General features: G+C 31.2%; 3 protein-coding genes across 3 annotated transcripts; 1 reads left to right on the top strand and 2 right to left on the bottom strand.

The window, feature by feature from the left end:
* Positions 1–9,534: 9,534 nt before the first annotated feature.
* OCT59_012222 (uncharacterized protein) lies at positions 9,535–12,200 on the bottom strand (the record flags this gene model as incomplete). Its single annotated transcript, XM_025314866.2, has 12 exons — positions 9,535–9,701; positions 9,783–9,790; positions 9,879–10,036; positions 10,122–10,350; positions 10,435–10,605; positions 10,722–10,737; positions 10,830–10,971; positions 11,037–11,067; positions 11,151–11,505; positions 11,587–11,832; positions 11,901–11,994; positions 12,135–12,200. 12 exons carry the CDS (start codon positions 12,198–12,200, stop codon positions 9,640–9,642), a joined length of 1,578 nt encoding a protein of 525 aa, XP_025184181.1. The 3' UTR covers positions 9,535–9,639.
* A 1,765-nt stretch (positions 12,201–13,965) lies between these two features.
* Positions 13,966–15,475, top strand: OCT59_012221 (uncharacterized protein). The gene is made up of 6 exons (XM_025314867.2): positions 13,966–14,036; positions 14,152–14,659; positions 14,723–14,787; positions 14,869–14,979; positions 15,049–15,099; positions 15,189–15,475. Exons 2-6 carry the CDS (start codon positions 14,368–14,370, stop codon positions 15,240–15,242), a joined length of 573 nt encoding a protein of 190 aa, XP_025184182.1. The 5' UTR covers positions 13,966–14,036; positions 14,152–14,367; the 3' UTR covers positions 15,243–15,475.
* On the bottom strand, positions 14,965–16,686 carry OCT59_012220 (uncharacterized protein). The gene is made up of 7 exons (XM_025314868.2): positions 16,543–16,686; positions 16,232–16,462; positions 15,947–16,159; positions 15,754–15,870; positions 15,635–15,685; positions 15,352–15,551; positions 14,965–15,238 (listed from the first exon to the last, which is right to left on the bottom strand). The coding sequence occupies exons 1-6, from the start codon at positions 16,654–16,656 to the stop codon at positions 15,387–15,389; spliced, it is 891 nt and encodes a 296-aa protein (XP_025184183.1). The 5' UTR covers positions 16,657–16,686; the 3' UTR covers positions 14,965–15,238; positions 15,352–15,386.
* Positions 16,687–20,191: the final 3,505 nt, after the last annotated feature.

Below are 20,191 nucleotides of genomic sequence, written 5' to 3'. Positions count from 1 at the left end.
AAATGCTCGTTCACAATACTAATATTTCCACAGTTGCTTTCCTCTTTACTGAGCTTTAAACTATGACTACACCTCCAGCTCCTTCTGTTATTAACCCGGATATTCCGCCGCCACCGCGTCCTATTGTTTTTACTCCCTCTGGAGACCGACCTTTATCTCCCACTAGTACCACTGGCGCACCCAATAAACGTACACGTACTGTCTCTGAGGACGCGATGAATGTAGAGTTCCAATCCGTCATCCGACGGATGATCAATCTCTTCTCATTTATTTTTGGAAAGAGACATTTATGTTTCATAATTTATAATTTAGGAACTGCATTCGATGTAAGGTGATCAGACTATGCATTATTTAATTAATTGAACATAAAATAAATGGGGTGAAATCTTAGTCGGATTGAAATTTTCATCAGATCGGATGATATTTTAATCTGTTCCTAATTTCTCCTCACTTTCATTTTTGAAAAAAAAGTTTATTTATTAAATTATATACTGTATTATGCTCTTAGGATATCCTTAAAAAAAAATGCTCTTTTATATTAATTAAATGAGCGTACAACTGTCAAAATGCGATTATCCGTCAGGATGACGGATTGGAACTCTGATGAATGTTGATATAACTTCGCCCCCTCGCCTCCTGCTCCTACCCTCGTTTCTACCGTTCCTTCTGGTCTTCCTGTCAACAAAGTCCAAGTGATCACCTCTTTTCAAAATACTACTACTCCTGTTCGAAACCGTCGACGCTTCTATCCACGCCCCCTCTAACACCGACGGTAAAGCAAAGCGTCCGTTCCGCCTTCAATATCCCGGAACGCCGACCATCCCCTGATGGTAATGCTGCCGCTATCAAATCCGCACCCACTCGTTATCATGCTGCGGCCTATCTACGCGACGCGCCCGACACGTTCAAAGATAAATTCACCACTAATCGCTCCACGCGCGACGGGGATTGTTCACTCTCCCGATATCTTTCCTATGGTGCCCGTGCACGTTGCGATGGATCACGCGATAACAAAAAGATCCTTGTCTTCTTTAATGATCAGCATGATTATACCGATTGTGTCAGCTCCCACGTGCAGATCTTCTCAATTTAGCCTTTACTCACTATTCCCCTGCAGATGCCAAACTCAATGACGAAGCGAAGTCTTTGTTTGTTACCGACATCTCACTCTTCCTGAACGAGACGCAAGTCCGCCAGGCATTTTCCCGATATGGCACTGTGATTAAATGCAAACTCACCCCTAAAAAACATTACTACAATGGTCATATCTAATTTTCCTTCGCGGATGCAATTACCCAATTTAATGAAATCTGGGCGATTATCTGCCTTGGCAATTCTTTACGTGTCTGCCCGGCATCTTTTTCGAAATCCCAACGTGCCAGCCGTAGAGAACATGTCGCTATTCTTGCCGGCATTCCAAAAAATATTAAAGAGGCCGACCTTCTTGAAATTGCTTCTCAGGTTAATGCTAAAGCCCTTAATGTCCCACTGTCTATCAACTTGTACAAGCCTAAACCCTATGCATATTTGAATTTCTCTTCATTTGACACTCTTGAGGCTGCGAAAGAAATGACCGTAGCTTTCCGTGGCAAAGGGTTGACGTGGCACCCTCCCAATGAAGCACATACTCTATGCATGTTTGTCTTAAGGGCGTCCTGGTTGTTCACCTTCTGTTTGTAATCCTCGTTCTACACGAAAAGTGGATGATCGCCTTAACAAACTTTATTCTCGCTTCAATGCTGGCCCTAGACGTGGTCGCCAGGATTCACACCAATCACGTGATAAATCCAATTCCCGTTCAAGATCACGATCTAATTCCAGATCCCGTAATAATAGTTCCTCTTCATCCCGTTCCAACAACAGTAATAATAATACTAACACTTCTCGTCCTAATACTTCTCGACGTAGTAACCAGACCAACAATAATAATTATAATCTTAAGAATAATGAACATTCTTCTGGTTCTACTCAACCTCCACTTGTACCTCATCCTAATAATTCTGCACATACCTCTTCTTCTGACAATTCTGCCTATACACTTCCTCAACATATCATTGATGAGCTAAAGGCGCAGATCAAAGAGATTGCTACTACCCTCAAATCTCTCGATGAAACTGTTTCCTGGATGCAGGACACTATCACGCATCATGATTATAGAATATCTGAGCTCGAATCAATGATGAATTATGATAACAATAATTCTGGTGACTCAGATTTGTACCCGCCTCATAATGACCAAGAAACTTACTCTTATGATAATGGATGGGATGATGCTACAGGCCACGACACAAATTCAGGATTCAATCTTCCTCCCCATACTTCTCCTTCTCTTATGGACACTTCCCCTGATGCCTCCTTCTCAGCTTTGGACCCTAATTCCGTCTTATCAAGACGACATGTCCCCTTACCTAACTCTCGACATACTATTATTGCCCCTGATGCTAATGCTTCCCATCTGCAATTGGAAATTTCTAATGTCTCTAATACACAAAAGAATCTTTCTCGCCCTCAATCTTGGATTCGATTAATGGATAAATTGGAACCTCCTTTTACCCCATCAAAGCCTTCCCCTTCTAATGATTGAACACCAACTTAATCTTGGTGATTTACAGGGACTTCACCCCCCTGATAGTGTGTTACCTGATAATCTTAATAACAATATCTATTCCTCTTCTCCTTCCCTTCTTATTACATTTGGACAACTTAACGTTAATGGTTTATGTTCCCCTGTTAGACAATTGCATTTGTTAAATTATTTTCTCCATTCCTCTTTCGGCATTTTATCTTTAAATGATACTCGTCTTACTTCTTCCAGTGCTAAATTTATTTATCAAAATGAACATTCCCAATATAATTTTAAGTCCTATTGGGCTCCCTCTCCTTCTAATTCACGACCTCACGATGGGCTTATCTTTTACTTTGCCATCCTTTGCATAAACATGTTCAGAAGATTGATCCTTGGAAAGGTCGTCTTTTAAAACTAGATCTTTTTTTCCACCAAACAAAAATTTCTATTATTTCTGTCTATATTCCTCCTTATCATTCTATTCATTATAAAGAATGCGATGCTATTTTTGCACAACTTAATTTGTGGCTTGATAATGCCCATTCTAATAATTATCATGTAGTCATCCTTGGTGATTTTAATGCAGATGAAATTTCACATTCACATCTTCCTCGACATCATTTAAAAATTTTGCGATCACTTTCTTCTCGATATTTTACGGATCATCAATCCCATACCTCTTCAATTTCAGGTCCAAGTCCTACCTTCTATTATCAGAATGGTTCTTCAAGACTTGATTATATTTGGTCGTCCCCTGGATTTCCTGCTCCTGGTCTTTTCTCTCATGTTGAAACTTGCCCTAAGTTGAATGATAATCAATTTACCGATCACCGAGTACTTACAACGGCTTTTGATTTTAGCTCTTGTTTCGCTACTCTAGCTAAAGCTAGAATAAAGCAAAAAAGCGAACAACGCACCATTTTTCTTTATAAAAACTTGAACGAAGATACTTGGGATAAATTTTCTAATGAAGTGAACTCACGTCTTGAGTTATACTTGTCCACACATTATCCCTCCATATCTTCACTTTCAGCCCTTTCCCTGGATAAACTTTGGCACGCTCTTAAACGTTCTATTCTTGGTGGTGCCATTGACTCTTTACCATTTCAACATGTATCTAATACTCACCATCATAAATATCCTCCTGAGCTTACCATGCTTATTGCTATCAACAAATTCTTGGATAGATTATTGTTTAAATTGACCACGTCTCAGCCTAGTCGTCCTGCTCAAATTTCACAAATGATTAATTCTTTACCCATCCAATTAATCCTCCTTAAATCTCTTTTAACAGATTATACTATACCTTCTTATAGTACAACGCCAATTTTCACTTTTGTTAAATTTTTACATTCACAAAAGGCTTTGGTCTCAGCTTATCTTTCCACGCAATTTCATCAGCATCGTGTAGATTCTATTGAATATTATACTGCTCTTAGAGATGAACATTTCTCTACGTCTCCGGGCTCTTTTATTTCTTCAGCCCTATCAGTGGAACATCATTCTATCGTTCTTGATAGAGTCTTGGTTGTTATTGACTCCAAACCCACATTACTTACTGATCCTTTAGATATCAAACAAGCTGCTATTAAACACTTTCAATCGGTTGTTACTCCTCCTTTGGTCCAGTATTCTTCCACGGATTCATTTCCTCCACGATGGCAAAGAGCATATTCTCCTCTTTCTGATATTGATTCGTCATTATATAATTCGGTCATGTCTCCTATTCTGGAAGATGAATGGAAGAACATTCTCAATTCTATGCCTAACAATAAAGCCTCTGGTCCTTCCAAAATTTCTTATGAAATGCTCAAACATTTAACTGGCGACGCTTTTAATTTATCCCTTGTCTTAGCTAACGCCTGTCTCATTCATGGAGATGTTCCTGCTGATTGGCGTGAAGCGCTTGTTTATCCCATTCCAAAGCCTCATGAATTTGATGCACAATTAAAGAATACGCGTCCTATCACTTTATTGGAAACCGTTCGGAAATGTGTGGTTAAGGTTGTTACAATTCGGCTTTCAAAGATCCTAGCTGACAATCAAGTGCTCCAAGGTGGTAATTTTGCTGGATTACCAGGTGGTTCTACTGATATTCCTATTAAGATGCTTGATGCTATTATTCATCAACGACGTTTTGATAAAACTGATGCCCAAGAGTTATGGATTGTTTCTCAGGACATTTCTAAGGCCTTCGACTCAATTGACTTGAATATGCTCAGACTAGCTCTAATTCGTCTACACATACCGTCTTTACTGATCAAATTTATCATTAATCTTTTTACAAGACGTAATAATAAAATTATTACCTATCATGGTGATACTTCTGGATATAGAGTTAAAATTGGTATTGACCAGGGTGAAATCATTTCTCCATTATTATGGGTTATTTACTTGGATCCTTTGCTTACCATACTTAATCGAGATGCTTGTGATCCTTTTATTTTGAAATCTTCTGCATTATTGGATTATTCTCCAATTGAATATGAACAATACAATCTTCCTGTTTCGCATATTACATTTATGGATGATTCTACTTTGATTGCTTCATCTAAACGAGGAATTGAAGATCGCCTTTCCATTACTGCTGAATTCTATACTTTAAATAATACTCAAGCGAATTCTGCAAAATATATCCTTCTTTCTTCTGAACAATTTTCTCAAACTATAGTGTTTGATCTTTTTCCATCCCCCTTAATCCCTATTTGTTCCCTTACATTGAAGGCGTTAGCTTTATCTAAATCTTTCCATTTTTTAGGTGTCTGGTTTTGTCTTTCAGCTTCCTCTCATTTTGTTCATGATCAATGTACTTCCATGGTCAAAGACATGGCTGCTCTACTCAGTCCTAAAAAGCTTTTGGCACAACATGTGGCCTATCTTTATAACATTGTCTTACTTCCAAGGCTAGAATTTCGCCTTCAAACCACATTATTTGCTGAATCTACCATTAATCGCATGGTTTCTCCAATGCTCTCTCTTATTCGACAGAAGGCTGGTTTGGCCTCAGTCACTCCTCTTTCCGCGCTTTTCACACTGTTGCCGTTCTCTATCCAACAAGCGTTTGGTCGATTCCTATCATCTCATGTGGCTTCATGGCAAAGAATTTTTTCTCACCCTTCATACAAGCTTTTTGCCAACTGTATGATTACTTATCTTCAAGGATTTTTGGATTGTGATGCCTGTCCTTCTACTATTGATTTAGAACCATAGTCCCATACATTTTCCTTGCGAACACATTCTTTGTTCAATTCTTTATTATTCTCTTCTCGATTAAATATCACGTGGTCTTTATTGTTCTGACCTCCGAGAAAGGATCTATGTCCGGCGATTCCACTCCGTTCTATTTTACCGAAAGATTTATTTATTTCCATGAATAATATTCGAAAAAATTTCTGCACTCGTTTTCTTGCTCAATTGATTACACCGTGTGGCTCTCGACTCCTCTCGTGGAAAGATTTATGCTTTCTTAAACGAGTATCAAACAAAGGATCTGTGCCTGCTTGGTTTAATTATTTATTTAATCTTATTGTTATTCCTAATTCTCCTTCTTTGTTTGTTTTACCACAATTTAGAATTCCTATTTCTCATACTGTAGCTTTTATTTCTTTTATAGATATTAGTCGAAATTATTGGTTTAACCCCAATGGGCTATTTCTTTTAATCGTAATACTAACTCTTTTCTTGTTGGCCGTGTGATTACTACCTATCCTGCTCCGCGTAATGAAGCTCTTATTTCACATTGGATTGCGTCATCTGTTGATGATTTGCTTTCTGAATTTACTGCATGCCAAGGTTATGCCTCTGCTATTCCGCGATCCTCTACCTCTAAGACTTTACTTAAACGATGTCCCTCTGAAGGATGCTTTTCTTATGTTCCGTTATCAAGTTTGATCCATTATCCTACGAAACTTCGTACTTACATACATGCGGACACTCGCTCGGTTTCACTTTCTGCCTCGTTAGGTTATGCCAAATCTCTTTTATTATTCCATCTTTTAGTTCGATTACCTTCTATGAATAACCAAGTGCCTAGGATTTCTGATATCCAACTTCCTTCTTCGGTGTCTACACTTTATATGGATGGTTCTTTCCTCCCTCCTTCTAGTCATCTGATATCCTCGATGGCTTATGCATGGACTGCTATAGATCCTGACGGATTTATTTTGGAATCTCACTATAATATTATTTCTTTTATTTTTCCTTCTGCTTTACGTTCAGAAATTTGTGCTTTAATGCATGGATTGGACTCCCTCCCTCGGAATTCAAAGATTACTGTCGCCACTGATTGTGCTCAATTACTTTCTTTATGGTCTTCGTATGTGAATGCTCCTTTTATTCCTAAATTACTTAAAGAACCCAACCACCTTCGGTCTTCTATACGACGAATGCTCACTAAAGAATCTGGATGTTACCTTGATCAAGGTTCCTGCTTACGCTGACAACCCTTTGAATAATCATGTGGATGCTCTAGCCAAAGCCGCTCACACTGATTCATATCTTTCTTCTCGTCCATTGTCAGAATTATTGGCTCCTTGCATTTTACAATTTAATTCTTTACCTGTAGATATGAATATCCGGAAATTTGTTAGAGATATCTTTGACGCTAAAAGTCTTTTAACTCTTGCTGCATTACCAAGATTTAATTCCTGTTCCCCAACTTCAGATATCGATTGGGCTTGCACCAAATTTTGTCTTAACAACAATAAGCAATTTGTCTCTCATCGGAATGGCCGTTCCGATTTTTGTAGCTTCCGTATCAAATTATTATTAGATATGCTTCTAACGCTTACAACTCTCCAGAGACAAAAACCTCATCTTTATAATCCGAGTTGGCTTTGTCCTCAATGTAACTCTTCTCCTGAAACCTTAGACCACTTGTGGACTTGTCCTTATATCTTACCAGAATTTAGCCCTTTAACAACTTTTAAAGCACTATTACTGGATCTTCGGACTACTTATCTTGATAAATTTCTTTCTGAGTCATCTTTACTACCTTTATCGGATTCCTTCGCTGCTGATTTTAAATCTATTGATTGCTGGGATTGTGACCCTCCTTCAATTTCCTGTCTGAAGCTTGCACGTGGACTTATACCGATATCTCTTACAGAATTTCTTGGAAATTATTTTTCATCATTTACCATTTGGTCTATCTTAGATACACCTTTATACGACTTTCATTTTGACCTTTATGTACAAATCTGGTTGTGCCGTTCCATTTTCTTTCATCATTGGAAATCAGCTCAAGGCATTACAAAAAAAATGAAATTGTCAGCTCTTGGGCCTTCTTCTATTTTTCAACTTTCTTCTTACATTCCTCCTGATTCTTTGACACCTTCCTTGGCAACAGTTTCCTCGGATTCCTGGGTTTCTTGGGTTTCCTCTTCTATAATCCGTGGTGGATCTTAGATCTCGCACTTGGATTTTTGGCGCCGCTTAACAGTTCAGCCTCTACTTAGGATTTCTTTTTGATAACGGATCAGATCTTAGGGCATGCTGGATAGTTGACTCACACTGGCCTTCGGGTAAAGTTGGGGTATGCGATTCTGTAATAGTTCAGTTTTTCTTTGCTTTAATTTTATTTTAGTTTAGATTTCTTTACTTGTATAAGTCGTGAAGCTAGTTCTTTTTATTTTTTATGTTTATTTTTCTATATTTCATTTGTAATATTGTTCGATTTGATTATTGTACTCTTCGTTTGAAAATTATAATAAAAGATAAAGTCATAAGACTGTTTGCTCATAATCACCAAATATGGACTGTCCCAAATGTGTGACTATAAAGAGAGTTGACTGTAGTTTGCATTTTGAACTTGATAGTAGAAAAAGTTTTTATTTTTCCAATATCTTTAATAAATAAATAATTTTAAATATATTTTATATTATAAAATATTTTTGCAAATATTTTACATATATAATCATATTTATTTGTATACAGGAGTACTGGATTAATATCTTTACCAATAGGCATATCTCATTATAATTACACTATTGGGTAGTTCTAAGAGGACCCCGCCTATTACTAAGATATGTTACCAGTAGAAATTTCACTTTCATATGAAACCTTACCTTAGGATTTGCTTAAATTCTATTGGTTAATTAACTAAAAAGGAAAAAAATCATAACAATATAACATAAAATTTCCTTTTATAGTAGGATCTTTAAAGAGTTTTATATGTAAACCTTACCTTATGCTACAGGGTGACTTATCTTAATAGTAGGCGGGGTCCTATTCCAAGAGGTATGATTATATATAAAGGAGTTGATTGTAGATGTAATAGAGTAACTATAGATAGATTAGAATAAATTTTAATAACAAAGTACTTTAAATATTTAACTAGTATAACTATATAGTAAAATGTAATTATAATGAAAATAATTATAAAGGAAGTTTATTATATTAAATATATTTAGAAAAAATCTAAATACTATATTTGCCCGAAAATAAGCAACAAGTTTTTGCACATAATGCCATCCAAGTTTTGATAATATGGGCCAAAATTTGTTATAATGTGGGCCATGTTGCTTATTTTAGGTAATTGTTTGTTTTTGGGCAAATACGGTATCCAATAAATCATGGAATTAGAGGAGATGATTTTCTGCAATGATTAGAATGAATTCTATCTGAAATAAAAGTTAATTCTGTAAAATTCTGTGATTAATCAGAATTATATAATGTTAGCCAACATTATAATTTGCAAACTCTGGCTAAATTAATGATTGCAAATATGACAATCCTAACACATCCTCCCTACACAGAAATTTTTTTTGATACAACTGACTTAGAATCCCAATTTATAAAGTATTATGATTATACTAATAAAATCCAGTATTCCAGTTATATTAATTTTAGATTTGGTTCTAAAAGAAAAATCCTAAATAACACCAAATCCGGTTTGTCAAAGGTCCAGTTAATCAAAATTGCTTATATTAGGATACCTTGATCTTTGACAATTAATACTGTTAATATTTATGTATTTAATTCAATAAAAATTTAACTTTATTTATAAATATATTATACAAAAAAAAAAATGTTATTGTATCGCTCTACTATGTATAAATAAGATAAATTTAATTTTAGTGATGGTGGTGTTCATCATTATGGAAATGAGTGGATTCAAAAGCTTGATGAAATGTTCCTATAAAAATAATAATAATTAGTAATAATAATAATTAGTAAACTATTTAATTTGATTTAATATGTATTTGAAAATATATACCATTATCACTGTTAAGTAGGAAAAAAGAAAGATTTGTTAATAAGTTAAGCTTATAAATATACCAATAAATAACATTATTAGATACTTAATACATGCCTATTTAATTTATATGTGATAAAATCAAGGTCCAAATTAAGATATTTGACAATAAAATCTCCAATATCAGTATTTTCATGATTTCCGCGTAAAGCATCACTACCTTGTCCGTATGCATAAAGATTAACATCAACAGAAGAATGTCCATGTGTCGCCCACTAATAGAGAGATTTGTTTAAGAAAATTTTAGTCATACTGTGTATTCAAATAACTCTAGTAAAAAAAATTGACTAAGGCACTTGCCCCAAGTTGAGCCCTAAAGTTTGTAATATTAGCCAAAAAGTATTCATAATCTAATTGAGTACGATTTTGATTTAACCAATTAACATCATAATCATCAATATCTCCGATTCCTAATCCGCTACGAATTATATTTTTAATATAAGCTTCACGATCGTTTTCCCAATAATTCAATAGCTCCTGTGAAAGAATAAATGATGAATTCTTTACACGCGAGACAGGTTCAGGATACCTATCAAAATAATTTTAAATTTAAGTATGAATTTTAATTTTAAATTTAGCATTAAAATTTCATGAACGAAAATAATAAATATACCATAGATATTGTGGTAGATCGGAAACTTGACGAGCGAGTGACAATCCACCAGTTTCGTGATCACTGACTGAAATCATAACTGTACCAGGATGTTTATCGACATATTTCTTGACTAGATCAATCGTTTCATGATAAGCCATAATATCATGAGCATGTGTGGCGGCATCATTTCTACAAGTAATTTAAGTAATTTTAAACAAATCTTTAATATTTTCATGATTTTTGCAATATGTTACTAAAAAAGAAAAATTGTTGAGTCAGCAAATAATGAAAAAAAAAATCCATACGAATGAGCAGCCATATCTTTGAAATGAATTCATAAAAAAAAATTAGACAAAATGTTTGATGTAAATTTCATTAGAATCAAAAATTTTTTTTTTCATTTTAATAATTACCAATCCTACTGCCTTCAATCATAAGGAAAAAGCCTTTATCACTATCAGCAGTTGCAGATTCGAGGAATTTAAGAGCTTTTTCTGACATTTCTTTCAAAGATGGCTCTTTAGTAGGATCACGATCAATTTCATATGACATATGCTATTAAATCATGTACGTTAATTTTAACATCATCATTATCGATAACATATGAAGAGAGAACTTACATCGAGTGTAAAGAGTCCTAAAAGGGGAAACCTTCAATATATATATATACATGTAAATTAAATGAGTTACATAATAAAATCTTAGTAAAACAAATAAGGCAAGGAAGATCATACTTGTCTTTTCTTGGTTCAAGATCATCAAACTCTTTCCTTGTAGAAAAATATTTAAACCCTCTTTCTTTTGACTCTTTAACCAAGTCACGTTCATCAATTCTACAACTTCCTTCTGTACTATTTGGCAAGAAAAAGCATCGACCTCCACCAAACATTAAATCAACTTGTCTTCCAAGAGGATAATCGCCAATTTGTTGTGCAGCAATATCAGCTTCCATATCCCTATCAACTACATGAGCCGAGAACGTGGCTGGTGTAGCATGAGTGATACGGCTCGTGACAACTAAGCCAGTCGCTAAACCTAAGTGTTTGGCAGATTCCAACACGGTACCACAAGGAACTTTCTCCGGATTAACTATTCGTTACATACACACACAAATTTAGTTAAGTATAAATATTTAAAACAAAAAAATAATCATAAATGACAAAAATTAACCTCCTATAGCGCGATTATAAGTTTTAATAGTACATGCAAAAGCTGTAGCTCCAGCAGCGGAATCAGTGACAAGGCTATCTGATGATCTAGTTCGAGAAGATCCAACAAGAATTTTATCTAATGGAGTGAGATAATTATAGTTCAATTTTTTTACATATTGTACGTAATCGCGAGCGAATGTTTCCGATGCAGGACCAAATCCATCAGAGATCATAAGGATGACATTTCTTTTCTCATAAGAATCATCTAATAATAAATGTTGATTAAAGAAATATTTTTGATATGATACAAATTTTTGATCTCTCGCTTCTTACCATAAGATAATGATGTCCATAATGAAACTATTACTATTACTGCGGCTACGATTATCACCGCAGCGAAAATTACAGTACACACTTCTTTACGCGTCTTCAGATGATTGAATTAAAAATTAATCGATAGAAAAAAAAAAATGATTTGACATTTCATTTAATCGATTAATTCACAGGTAATTTTTAATAAGCTTAGAAAATTTTTTCTTGTTATTACTATGAATAAGTTATTCCGACCTTTCTTCGTTCTTGGCCAAGACCAAGTAAACGTTCCGTTTCTGCTGGATCTCCGTGAGTGCTCATGATTCCTGTAATAAAAGTTGGAACTTATTCAACAAATGAATCAATAAAAGAAGCAAAACTTCTAAAAATTTTAAAAAGGAATGTAAGTATTTATGAGTGGTTTAAATATAAAAATTTATTTGGTATCATTAACCAGCATCCCTACAAAAGGCTGAAAATCAAAATACATGAATGTTTTTTATTTAATCGAATCATTTTACACACGTGGAAATCATGTTCATACTTCATAGGCAATTATAATTTTTTAAAAAAAAATAAAAAAAGAAAAGAAAAATCCGTAATTTCGTAATTTTGTAGTGTCACAGATTTAAGGTTTCAGCCGATTTCTAAAATAAACATCTTTTTAAATTCCCTCCTATCTCATTTACTTTAAAGGAAATAATTAATTCAGCTGAATCAGGGATTAAGGAACCAATAAATTATGGCACGTGTGACTAACGTTGTTATGACTTGTTTATTTGTTTTTTTTAGGATCTTTCGTGTTACTTTAACAAAATTAGCCTCATGACACTCCTCATGACGATAGGTTGAGAACTATACTAAAAAAAAATAGTTAAAAAGAAGTCTTTCTGTATATAAGTCAGAATGATCTTTTATTTAATTATTGCATTCTACTCGGAAAAATGTTGCAATATTACATAATACCTGATTCTTGTTTCAAGTTTCACAGAATAGTTACATTCCTCAATCCAATGAATGGCGAAAAATTAAATTTTAATTCGTTAAAACAGATATGTACACAGTGATGATGTACTGGAAGTTGGAAGCTTCCAATAATTCTTCCGATTCCAATAATATTTCCAATTCCAATAAAAGTCATTGAAAGCTTCCAACATCATTGAGGTACCCTATTTCCGTGTTTATAGGACATAGAGCCTTCTTCGACAGTAGATATCATATGGTCCTTTGTTCATTAACTTGGTGCTAGATTCTCTTATGTTTGTTCATGGACTTATTCTAAGAATCTGTGGCAAGTTATTTAAAGAAAATCGATCCCGATTTGGCAGTAGCATAAGGAAAGGATTTCAACACTAAATTTTTAAATGAAGAAATTAATGAATGGTTCTTTACTTACTTCTAGTAGTATATAATATTTTCTTTATAAGATAGCTTGTAATACTTTTCGGTTTACTATTTTTTTTTTTGAGTCAATGCAACGTGACAGCTTATCATTTTTGCATTTGCAAATTATAAGTGACTATAAGAGTAAAAACATCCTTGTTTAAAGAAGTTAAAAGAAATTATCTTTTTCTCTATAAATGTAACTTTTAAATGCGACAGTGACTAGTGATCTGCAAAGTGATTCCGCCCACCTTTTTAATTTCGTGTCACGTCACAATAATGAATATTGAACAATTGTACCCCACATTCTTTAATCGTAGTAGAAAAAAGCATAAAATATTGTCTAACACTCATTACCTTTTTTTGAAAAACAAAGTTATTTAAAATAAAAAATTTGAAATACATTTTAGTGTCTATAGTTATTCTTGCATTAGCATCTTTGAAACAGAGAAAGGTTTTTTTCATCAAGATATGCATATATACAATCCGCTTTATACTTAGAGTGCATACATTGACGCGCATACATACTAAATATTATCTTCCTGTTCATTACCTGCAGGTTCCTACTATGTTTATTTCCTTTTACAACAAACAAAATTAATATTAAAAAATTACTATAGCAACAAATTTGTTGAAAAAATCAAGAAAAAATCAAGAAAAATTTATATAAATAATTGAATTTTTTTTAAAAAAAATTTTCTCTAGTGAATATTTTCTTGATTCAAAGGTCTTTTGTTTCATTTTGACGGTTTGATATCGTCTATATTAAAAAAGGTGAGAATCTAACTTGAATTAGTTAATACTCCAATGATTTTCCCGCCTTTAAATTACGAATTATGACGACGATTCAATTTATCTTACACTAGTTTTGTTTTTTTTTCTTTATTAGGAATCCTCTTTATTTTTTTTAAAAAAAAATTCTGAAAAAAAATTTTGAAATAAAAAGTTGAATTGATTTCAATTTTTTTTTCAGAATTTTTTTTTTATTCCTGACTAACTTTTTTTTTAATATCAAAAAAGATATTCACTCAAAAAATTTTTACAAAAAAGTTATTTGCAGGTTCAAAAAGTTAATGAAAAATAAATTCCTAAAAATCTAAAAAAAATGGTATCCAATAAAGAAAAAACGCTTCCATCACTTCCATTTTTCAATAAACCCTCAAATGAATCCAATTCTGATTCAAAATTTATGACTCGGTTTTCGGAAAAATTTCCAAAAACAGCTGAATTTTTTAAGAAAAATAAAAAACCAATTATAGTATCATTAATAATATTTTTTATTATAATATTGGTTATAATCATTGTTGCTGCCGTTGGTGGATTTTCAAACGGTGATTCACAAGATACTGGTAAACCTGGTATTAATATGAGTGGTAAAGGAGATGGAACTTTTTATAGTAAGTCAATTATACTGTATAATTTCAATAATATTAGTTTTATACTAATTCATTCCATATTAGATCCTAGTGTAGGTACTGGATCATGTGGCTGGCAAAATGATGATAGCGAATTTGTTGCAGCCCTGGTGAGTTATAATATATGGATTTAAATTTTTTAATTTGGAGATTAGCAAATAATAAATCTTTTCTTAAATTCTTTATTATAGAATGCTCCCCAATATGGAAAATTTAGTGATCCGGCAGATTCACCGATATGCGGCAAATGTATAAAAATTACCGGACCAAAGGGTTCCGTTAAAGTAAAGTTGGTCGATAAGGTAAATAATTTATTCAAAATTATTATTATTTAAAAGTTTTAATAAATTTAATATATTTTTTTCCGTTAGTGCCCGGTATGTAAACGTGGAGACATTGATATGTCACCAGCGGCATTTAAGGTAATTAGTATATATATATATGCTCAATCGTTATGTACAATACATAATATACAGTAAACTAATTAAAAATTTAAAAATTTTTTAAACAGAAAATTGCTGAATTAGATGAGGGTAGAGTTCCAATTACTTGGGAAGGCTGCTAATAATATTACATAATAGACCATTAATTATTATTCATGTAATATATCAATTGTATTTTTAGTTATTTAAAATTCAATTTGCATAACAAGATTAAAAATTTTTCAAACTTACTCGACATGTGAAAACTTCATAAATCTTGGATTTTTTTATTTGCAAGCTACCTCTAAATCGTTAATTAATTTATCCAATTTACTTTTATGTAATAAAAATATTTTCATTGCGGGTGCAATGCCAAAATCCGAAAAGGCTCTTTTTGAATCGGATGATAAATGTTGTTTTGTTAATTTAAAATTACATTGATAATCCGCGATCTATCAAACATTCCGAAAAAAGAATACATTTAAATTAAGAACGTGAATTATGAAATGACATGAATTTAAAATCATTTAATTACCTGTTCAATGATTTCATCTTCGGGATGAAAATAAAAGATAGTCGGTTCAGACTAATAAGAAGAAAATTTTTAATAATACGCATGCGTAATAAATTTAAATTGTAAAATTTAATACGTACAACTTTGGCTTTTTTCTTTTTTTGTTTTGGGATCTCACTTTCTTCGTCCAAAGTAGAGGCAATTTCTCTGTATGTTTTGGTTATAATAAGATACCATTCAAATTCATATGGCTCATTCTGATACAAAGAAAAAGAATAGACTTTTAGCCTCTTAAATTTTTCATAAGTTAATAAATAATAAATACATATTTACATCCTCGATAGCCCATTGAATTTCTTCTTGTAACATTTTATACATTGGAGGAACAATCTGTACCGGCATATTTATTAATCTTTCGCTTAATATTAGTCCAATATTATTTTTTGAGGTATCTTTTAATAATTCAACTAACTTTTCATTCAAATTTGTAAGTTTCTTTGTCTTTTCTATTAAATAATTCTTTATTTGTTTTATACACTCTTTATTCTAAAATTTTTAAAAATTATTATGTATTAATTAACTCGATATAAATAATAAAAAAACTCGAACAAATACTACCTTATGTTCATTCATATTTAATACTGTGAGTAAAGCATAAGGATCGGAATCAGTACCATCAACTTTAACAGTTGTACCTAATAATGGTTGGTTTATAATTAATTCTGATAGTTCACTTAAATTAAATAATTCTGCATCTGACGAAAATAATTGTATCATTAATTGTTTTATCGTATGAAAATCTATCTCTTTTGGATCAAAAAAGTCAAAATCTACATCAACTAATTCTTCCTACAATAAATAATGTTTGAGAGAAAAGGAGTCATAAACAACTGGTTGGCGATTTATACGAAGTAATTAATTAAAGTTACCTCTGAATGCCCATTTTCTTCGTCAGATACTCTTTCCTCATTCACTTCCCCTTCTGAAACATCCATAGGATCATCTTTATCAACATTTTTACTATTTGCTTTTCTTTTTCCCATCTTAGCTTGATTGAGTAAATAATAAACCGTGAAAAAAAAAAATTTTTTTATCGGGATCAGGTGTAACAATATATGATCTTAAATCAGCATTTTAACAAGTTTGATGATCGTTGATGTAGGCAGAAATTACATAATTTTCTACCCCTAAGTTCCTACAAAATTATGTAATTTTTGCTCAACTATCTCTTGCCCCTATGCTTTTTCATTGATTATCATGATATCATGTGATTATAATATTACGAATCAGTTAAACTACCCCAAGAGTACAAAAAATTTTCAAAAACACAGTATGCACATTGTAAAAAGAAATTTCACTCTGTACAAATAGTACGATGGTATAAGTTGTATTATTAAAAAACAAATATTAATGTACTAATTTTTTACTAATCCAATTAAAGGTATTAAATTATAGGTAAAACCTCTAGATTTAGCAAACTGTTGACAAAATTTTATTTAAATCTTAATAAATTTCTTAAAACTATTAAAAAGTCAAAATATATTAAATTTATTAATAAATTTCTGGAAAAGGCAAATCTACACTACCCTTCCAAAAGTATCCAGCCAAGCTCTATTTGATTTTCTCTAGATCAATTATATTAAATATCATTTTTTTTTAAAAAAAAAAATAATTTCTCTGGTTCTGACGATTAAAATGGATGTGTTTTTATTGTTTATTATTATAATGCATGTATCAGATTTGGCAATTAAAATCATTCAATTAAAACATCATAAGCAATATTATGAATAATACTTTGAGTTATATCACAAGAGAAATTAAAAATTGGATTGTACAGAAAATGATTAAAGTTCTTCCAAATTGGTCTTCCCAATTCCTGGACCTTAATCCTAAGGTTGCTTGTCTAAACCTCTTCAAAATCCTACGATTAGTTTCGTCAAAATTTTACTATAGATTTATTATAGTTTCGGCAGAGTTTCGGCAGTTTCGGCATTTATAATAAGTTTTAGCAGTTTCGCCATTCTCCAAAGTTTCGCCAGTTTTTTAATATAACTTTAATATAGTTTCGGCAGAATTTCGCTTTTCGGCGAAACGCCATCTTGCCTAAACCTCTAGGTTTCGGCAAGCAACCTTACTTAATCCTATTGAATATTTGTTGCATAAACTTGAATGGAGACTTTAAAAACTATCTGCACATCCAAAGAATTTTTATAAAACTTAAAAAAGCATTGCAAAAAAGTGAAAAGTATTTCCAAATTTACATTAATTTAATTAAGAACATGCCATGCCAAATTGAAGCATGCATTAAAAATAATATATGACCAACTAAATACTAATTATTATTAATAAAATATAATATTTATTAGTTAACTGAATACTTTTGGAAAAGAAATATATATTAAAATTTTAATATTATATTTATTAAAACTTAAAAGTTTAGATTTTGCCAAATTTCAAATAAATTTAATTTGCAACTTTAATATATCTGAAAATGCAATTATAGGTATAAAGTATAAACCACTTTATTAAAAAAATAATAATTCTATTAAACCTTTAAAATAAAATTGATAAAATTGATATAATGCTGGAAGTCTATACTCAATAATACAGTGAATTCTGAATATAACGAATCTGTAATCTGTATATACTTAAATTTTAATATACTGAACCAAATATCACAAACCTGAATTTTTTACAATTAATTATGCTGAATATAACGAAACTATATAATAAAATGCTATATACTGCATCCGAATGTATTTTAACTGAATGGTTATATTAACCTATATATTTGATATATTGAAATATTATATGATAAAAATTAAACACAGATAATCTATTTTACCAAAATGTGAACAATCTTTTCTTATCAGAAACAGAAAAATTTGTTTTAAAAATTCTGATATGTCAAGAAAGAAAGTTATCCTTTTTGCTACATAAAAACATGAACTTTGTAAAATAAAAAAAAATTCTAACCTTTTTAACGTTAGTTTTGCACAATAATATCATATTAGAAAATCAACAATAAAAAATATTTTAAAAGAAAAAGAGTAATAGCTTTCAATTACAGAAAATTAAAAAAGTATTGAAAAATTTTGTGGTCCAAAGTAGTCATAACTTAAAAATGCACTTACTTTTTGGGTTGACAATGCATTTAATATAAAACAAGATATTGATAGTAATATTTTAAAAATAAAGGTAAGTTATTTTACTAACCAGTTTTCAATAGAAGATTTTCATCAACCAGATGAATAATTAATTGACCTTAAAAAACATCATAGTTTATGCCAATACAAGAAGCAAAGTGAAGTCACAAGTGCACTTTCTGCTAAATCAATAGAACATGACCGACTTACTTTATAACAGATTCTTGCATTTTACAATTCTAAGAATATTTGGAATGGGAATGAAACTGGTTTTTTCTGAAAAATGGAACCTTTTAGAATATTAGCATGAGTTTTTTATCAGAACATAAGAAAAAAAAATCTTAAGTTACAATTTTTTGTGCAATAAATGCAACTGGAATAGAAAAAATATCCCTTTTATTTATTTATAAATACAAAGCTCCATACGTTATAAGAAATATTAATTATAAGAACCTTTCAGTTTATTATTTTTGGAACAATAAAGCTTGGGTGCAAGTTAGTATATATTTTTAATATGATTCTTTTTAAACTTAATGAAATAATGAAAAAAAAAAATAGAAGGATCATTCTATTAATTGATAATGCACCAGTGTATTTCATTTTAAATAAAACTCGTGAAAAATTAAATAGTATAGAAGTAAAATTTTTACCACCAAATACTACACCTAAACTTCAATCATGTGATGCAGATATAATTCATTCATTTAAATATCATTATAAATATAAACTTTTTTGGATTATTTATACTGTGACCCTAGATATCGGGATAACCTTGTAATATGGAAGAATAATGTATTGAATGAAAGATCATATGATAGAAAGTCACATAATTGGATAAATAATTAGCCAGAAGGATAAACATTTGGAAAATGAAATAATCTACATGATGTAATATTTATTGAATAATTAATGAAGATCAAATAGATTAATTAGGAAGTTGATCGATTATAACATAACAACCAGTTTATTGAGCTCATCAATAGGAATAAAATAATAAGTTTATCAAGTTCATCAATAGGAATAATTAGGAGGAGTAGTTATAAGTCACAAAGTATAGATTATAAGTTGGAAATAATTGATAAGTATTAGATTATTTCTTTACAAGATTATTTCTTGAAAAGATTATTTCTTTACGATAGAATATTTCTTTATAATGTAATATTTATTGAATGATTAGAATAGAAAGTAACAGATTAGAAAAAAATAGAATAAAAAGATGAAAGAAAGTATAACACATAAAATAGAAAATCAAATTTGTAAAAGTATAAATAGGAGTGGAATTTAAAGTGAATCTCACAGTTTAGTGTAACTCAATAAAATATTAATTATTAAAAGTTATTTCGAATATACTTATGGTTCGTCTAAGTTTTAATTAATATTTAATTTTTTAATAATAACCACAAGAAGAAATAAATATACACTTTCGTAATGA

The sequence above is a fragment of the Rhizophagus irregularis genome, chromosome 2, assembly GCF_026210795.1.
Source record: "Rhizophagus irregularis chromosome 2, complete sequence".
NCBI lineage: Eukaryota > Fungi > Glomeromycota > Glomeromycetes > Glomerales > Glomeraceae > Rhizophagus > Rhizophagus irregularis.
The sequence above is the reverse complement of the archived record's forward strand: the minus strand, read 5'-3'. Positions and strand labels throughout refer to the sequence as shown.

What these genes read in the sequence shown, in the direction of transcription:
- OCT59_012220 (XM_025314868.2), bottom strand. Translation starts at nt 16,656, where the DNA reads ATGGGAAAAAGAAAAGCAAATAGTAAAAATGTTGATAAAGATGATCCT. An exon ending in TTCAATGGGCTATCGAGGAT is followed by an intron (nt 15,871 to 15,946) that starts GTAAATATGTAT and finishes TCTTTGTATCAG; the next exon opens with AATGAGCCATATGAATTTGA. An exon ending in AAAAGAAAAAAGCCAAAGTT is followed by an intron (nt 15,686 to 15,753) that starts GTACGTATTAAA and finishes TCTTCTTATTAG; the next exon opens with TCTGAACCGACTATCTTTTA.
- OCT59_012221 (XM_025314867.2), top strand. Translation starts at nt 14,368, where the DNA reads ATGGTATCCAATAAAGAAAAAACGCTTCCATCACTTCCATTTTTCAAT. An exon ending in GCGAATTTGTTGCAGCCCTG is followed by an intron (nt 14,788 to 14,868) that starts GTGAGTTATAAT and finishes TCTTTATTATAG; the next exon opens with AATGCTCCCCAATATGGAAA. An exon ending in AAGTAAAGTTGGTCGATAAG is followed by an intron (nt 14,980 to 15,048) that starts GTAAATAATTTA and finishes TTTTTCCGTTAG; the next exon opens with TGCCCGGTATGTAAACGTGG.